The sequence below is a fragment of the Pagrus pagrus genome (genome assembly GCF_965226575.1).
Source record: "Pagrus pagrus genome assembly, chromosome: 23".
Lineage (NCBI taxonomy): Eukaryota > Metazoa > Chordata > Actinopteri > Spariformes > Sparidae > Pagrus > Pagrus pagrus.
This window is the reverse complement of record NC_140205.1, coordinates 7,985,292-7,991,173: the sequence shown is the minus strand read 5'-3', so window position 1 is coordinate 7,991,173 and position 5,882 is coordinate 7,985,292. Positions and strand designations below refer to the sequence as shown.

General features: G+C 42.9%; 1 protein-coding gene across 2 annotated transcripts; it reads left to right on the top strand.

Moving 5' to 3' along the window:
• Nucleotides 1-5,500, top strand: fam3c (FAM3 metabolism regulating signaling molecule C). Of its 2 annotated transcripts, none has more exons than XM_084345925.1 (10): nt 1-108; nt 505-559; nt 659-763; nt 1,042-1,068; nt 1,359-1,482; nt 2,602-2,660; nt 3,021-3,071; nt 3,152-3,236; nt 3,361-3,487; nt 4,662-5,500. In XM_084345925.1, the coding sequence occupies exons 2-10, from the start codon at nt 544-546 to the stop codon at nt 4,749-4,751; spliced, it is 684 nt and encodes a 227-aa protein (XP_084202051.1). In that variant the 5' UTR covers nt 1-108; nt 505-543; the 3' UTR covers nt 4,752-5,500. The 2 variants fall into 2 exon arrangements, with proteins under 2 accessions (XP_084202051.1, XP_084202052.1); XM_084345926.1 differs by lacking the exon at nt 1-108 and adding an exon at nt 219-237.
• Nucleotides 5,501-5,882: the final 382 nt, after the last annotated feature.

Here is a 5,882-nt window from a genome sequence, read left to right as displayed (position 1 = left end):
CTCCCACCTCCCCCGCCGCTGTCGACTTCAGCTGTCATCTCTCGGATCTCAGGTCCGTGACGCCGTCCTCCGCAGCCAGAACAGGTGGTTATCACGGCGACTGAACAGGTGAGTCAAGCCAGGTGCCAACATTCTTCCTTTTACGGTTTCTTCCACGTTATTTCTACCTTTGAATTCCCGCTGGTGTCGGCGAGCAAAGATAGGCGGAGAGGAGGAAGTCACAGCGGACGAGTCAACGTCAGTTTTCACACTTGACGCTAGTTAGCTTGTCAAAACTTAGCCTCATTTTAGTGTTTTACAGTCATTTAACGGAGGTTAACTGCATTATAACTAACTAAAGCTAATTCAGCGGAAGCTAAATTGAGGTTAAAATACTTGACTAACTTTTTGTGGTGTTAGCTTTAGCGCCATGTCAATCGTTATTAGCAAGCTAACGCATCGTCACCGAAAGTCATCTTGAGCTGGCGGTTAGCATTTGTTTGTTTGTTTGTTTCGTCATGACAGGGTGCTAGCTTGGGGAAAAGAGGCTGGAGGCTCGCAACGATGCTTCGGGCCGGCGGTAAGCACATGTCCCTTGCAAATGTGGTGCTCAAGTGATGTTTAAAATATGATAAACGGCTTCATCTCTCTGACCACCTGCCCTCTCCCTTCTCTTCAGGTATACTGAAGTTGGCAGCGCTCATCTTTGCATTCCTCCTAGCTGTTTTCTTGGCTTTCCAGCTGCTAGAGATCAACATGGACTTTAAGCTGAGCAGTGTGATGTGTGAGTGATTTTTCTCCGTAAACGAAACAAGCCACCATTTAAAGATTTTGCCCCCCCTGAGGCAGTTGTAAAGGAAACATGAGGCCTTTTTAATCCATTCATTGTGAGGGATTGTTTTGTAGTAGTGTCGCCTGGAGGCTGCAGAAACCAAATATGAGTCATTGTTGTTTTATGTTCAGAGGGTTTTTGTGTGAGATTTTCCCACAGAGCTGCCTTTTATGTGACCATTGTAGGTGAAAATGTCCTCAAACATGCATGTGTTGCTTTTTGTTTTTCAGCCAGATCGGTGCCGGTGAACGAAGCCCGTGAGTATGCAGCGACTATAATGATTGCATCTTTTGTTTTGTTAAAGACCGATGCACGTCTTAGTAAATCTAGGCGCTGTATCAAAGGTCGTGCCTGATAGCAACTGGTCGTTCCAGTTCGACATAGATGGATTCCTTTACGCCTCCTTTCAAAAAGCCCGTCTGTCTTCTCTTGGCCAAGAAAAGACAGATAATCTACAGAGTTGCTTTTTGATGTGCGTCTCCACCTGTGTGTGATTGGACCACGCCTGTTCATTGGTGTTTTTATAATGGAGATTTTGTGTTCACAGCAACGAAGCCAGTCCGGCACAAGTGCGGGCTGTCCAAGCCATGTCCGGCTGGACACTTTGCCTTCAAGATGGCGAGTGGAGCGGCCAGCGTGGTGGGGCCGAGGATCTGCCTGGAGGACAAACTGTAAGTGTAGCAACATCTTATCACGTTCGTCAGGGAGGTAATGTTTTGGTTTTGGTTGGTTTGTCAGCCAGATTACACAAAAACTACTGAAAGGATTTCCCACGAAAACTCGATGGCGGCTCAGATCAGAACAGGCCCCATCATAAAGGGATGGTTTCCCCCCCCACATTTTTGTTGATTTCACGGGTAATCGTGCACGGATCTTGATGAAAGAGATCAGGCGTATGTCGTGTGTGTAGCTGGTATCTATGAGTGAGCGTAAAAGGGGAGTGTTTGGCCTTGGAGGAAGTACTACTGAGTGCCACTCGACCGTAAACATGTTTTTTTTTTTTTTTTTTTAAAGAAGGCAAAACAGCAAGTCCACCACCAACACTGACAGAAAAAACGACATAATAATAAAATGGATAGCAAGAATGGAGCTCAGTAGAGCGTATACCCCCACCAAGGCCCAACGGTCCCCTTTCATTCAATCAAGCCGAATCCAACATCAGATTAAAACACATTTAAATCCACCATATCTGGACTTTAATTTGACTCCGCAACAGATTGTTCTCACTCATAGATACCAGCCACCTAAATGTGCCTGATTTTTATTTTGTTTTTTTCACCAAGATCTGTGCGTTACATCCTGAGAAATGAAGGAAAATGTTTAAAAACGTCCTCTCTCCCAATGTCAAAGAAAGGAAACAATTCCTGGATCCGTTTATCTGATGACATTCGTCATTATTTGCAGTCTTGGGTGATATATGGTGAATACGTGTTGACGGCGCTAAAACAAGTCAATAATGTTTGATAAAGGTGGAAAGATGACAGTAAAAGCACACAAAGTCCAGGAACTGCTGTCATGCCAGACGTGTGTTTGCTGATTTGAATATTTAATAAGCACACAGCTATAAGGATGTGTTAAAGGGCTCACTGTACATTTGTTAACACTCACATCTGCTTACAGCCACATTTAAACCGTTTATTAGCCGTGTATGTAACATTTATATAGTTCTTATTCAAGCATAAATGAAAGTGTTGCCATCCGAGGCTACATCATTAGAAAGTGTCTTGTGGTGTATGTGAAAATCTCCATATGGGCTCTGATCTCATCGTCCTCCTTTTGCTTTGTTTCAGACTGATGAGCAGCGTGAGGAACAACGTGGGCAGAGGAATCAACATCGCCCTGGTTAATGGTAACGTTGTGAGCCAGAGTAGCGTGCTGTACAGTAGCTCAATAAATAGGCCACTGCTGACTGTAATATAATCCTGCAGCAGTGTTACACTAGAAGGGCAACGATGAATGGAGCCATTTAAAAAAGATGAGACGAGCCTCTGGCACGGCAGTCTGTTTTTGGTTCCTGTTATAGATTTACAATTTGTACTGTTACCTGTTAATCATGTCCGTTCGTATCAGATACAAAGGCTTTACTGGTCAGGATCGTGTGATTGTGTGCGATAAAAGTCGTGCATGTGGTCTTTATTAATTAATGGTAATAAAAGCTATAAATCATGTAGAGGACGTTGGATTTAAATGGGTCTTTTTCCCCTCACAGGGAAAACGGGGGAACTTATCAAGACGGACAATTTTGATATGTGGGCAGGAGGTGAGTGCGTTTCACGACCTTTTCCGTTTTGTGCATTTAAAAACACACGCCTCGTTTTAATCATGCGTAACTTTGTGTAGATGCGGCTCCCTTTATTAAATTCCTGAAGGAAATTGATGACGGCACGGTGGTGATGATGGCCTCGTACGACGACGCCTCAACAAAGTAAGGACTTTCTCCAACAACGCATGCTGCTATAATTTAGATTGACACGATTAATGTTAATTGCTTCAGTTATCTCTAACTGGAAATTATATCCGTCCTCTTTTTTTTTTTTTTTGTTCTGCAGGCTCAGTGATGAAGCCAGGAAGCTCATTGCTGATCTGGGCAGCTCAGTTGTCAGTAATTTGGGCTTCAGGGATAACTGGATCTTTGTAGGAGGGAAAGGCATCAAGACCAAGAGTCCGTTTGAGCAGGTAACATCACCCAAAATCCCACGTTTACATGTTTAGACAAAGTACTACTCACGTTCTGTTGAATCACACAGCATCCTTGTTTTAATACAACTCTACATTCTTTAATTTAAAGGGGCAATATGTAAGAAATGGCCAGAATTTTTGCTTAAAACCTTCAGAAACGGTATCAACAACAGTTGTGATGTCGTGTCAAAGACGTCTGATATATCTGAAACAGGGCTGGGCAATTAAAAGCCTTTAAAACACTTGTGCTTTATCCAAAATCTAAGATAATATGTATGTAGTCTCATCCATGTTGTGATCTGACTTAATTTCAATGTCACGATTTGATTCAATTCTCTATTTAAATAGTTTTGTTGGTTAGTTTGCTCACATCTGGATTTGTTTTTATAGGTTTCATCCCCCGACAGCTGTTGTTAACATGTTCAGATTCTTCTTTAAAACGATCGGGGTATTTCAAAACGACACTTTGACTTTATCCTGGTGGCTCTTTGCAGGTTTAGTTGAGGCAAGTTCAAATAATATTCACCAAAAAATAGATTCAACAATGCGGATAAGATGGAGCTTTATTTATTAATCCTGAAGGAAATTGTTGTCAGAGATTACTACATACATTTACAGGAAAAACAGCTTTAATGTTGGTGTTATATCCAAAATATAGCGTTTAAGGAGTTTAAGAGACGAGTCGAGTACAAGAGTGAACAAAAAATGAACTCGGATAGAAAAAACAAGAAACAAAAGATAGAAATCAGGTTGTTGCAGAGATTAGTTTCTCAGATCTCTCCACGCATACCACGATAACGATAAAATCCAGTGTCGTTCAGCTGCACTGGCGTCAAACCTGTTTGATGAGTTCACACTAACCGTTGACAATGGGGCTCCGGCGGTACGGGTTATCTCTTACTGCAGGGAAAACCCGCCCCTTGTGCCCCCGAGTCTTATGTGTCATGTTCCTGAAAGAATGAACGCGCACACGCCCTTTTCAGCCATCCAGGCTGTAAATATTACTTTCTGGCAGTAAAGCGATGACTGTGACCTTGTGTATGTATGATTCACAAGCTTGTTGGTTACCAGTCTCTGTATGTGCTTATCAGCCCAACCCTGTCCGTCATTGTCACCGGTCAGCTCGCATGAATACCACACCCTACCGTATCCTGTGTTTTCCCTCCTCCAGCACATAAAGAACAGCGCAGACACCAACAAGTTCGAAGGATGGCCCGAGGTGCTGGAGATGGAGGGCTGCGTGCCTCAGAGACAGGACTGACCGGAGCTCTCGACGTCACCGTCGGCCCCATTTCTTCGCCTCGTCCTCCCGACATTCCTGTCCTAATGAGACTCTGTAGCGGTTACGCTTCTCTGGGCTGAGAAAGGTCAGCTCTCACCTCTAAGCCTTTTATTCAGATTCACCTACCAGAACCACGGCGCTCCAGAAGATGTAAGCAGGAAGGAGAGGAGCTGGATGGAAACTGGAAGTCGTGTTTCTCACTCTGTTCTGATACCATTACGTAGATTTGGGCTGGCAGTTGGAATAAGTAGGTAGAGCGCACTGATTAGAAGGGACTCATTGCCACACGATCACACTCTCCACCTGTAACGGCGAAGGATTTACCTGCGACGGTGTTGCAGATTGCACTGCTGTTGCTGGAAGCGAATGTCAAAGCCCAGATTTTTCTTTGGGGAGGCCGAGTGTCCGTGAATCCGTTCCCTGCCTTAATCTCATTAACCGCTTCATGTTATGTTTTTCTACTTTTCTTACGACTTGGGTGATTTTCTTTGTTCCTTCCAGAGTTTTATTTTGAGAAAAATGTATTATTAACAGGGTTTTGAAGACGATTCCTTTCATGATGTGATAACCAAAATGTACCAGATTCACTGTGAAATAGTTTGTAAATATGTGTTTAGAGGAGGGTCCAGGTCTCAAAGGTCCTGATTTAATTGTGATAATAATATAATTTCTTAAAATAAATAAGAGAGAATGAGAATCATTGTGTGGATTAAATATGTTTTGTCATATGTCGTGGTGTGTAGTTATTTCTTTGTTGTTTCTTTTGCTGTTAATAATTACTGTTTTTATCTTTGTGTTTCACAACCAGATAAGCTAACGGCTGGTGGAAAGGAAATGACTAATATGCACACACTATAATATGTTACATACAGTTTGGGGTAAAGGAGCAGTTCACCCCAAAACTGAAGTAGATGGGGACTTTTAAATGTAATGACAACAAGAAAACATAAAACGGCTCCAGGCGTAATTCAAGATTTCAGACCTGGTGCATGCTAACGCCTTTAGCGTAGCAGTTCCAGTGAAGATGTCATCAACATCTTTTCAAATAAATTTGGGCTCTTGGGGCTTCAGGAGTCTTGGATTACACCAGAAAAAGCTGTACGGAGCCAT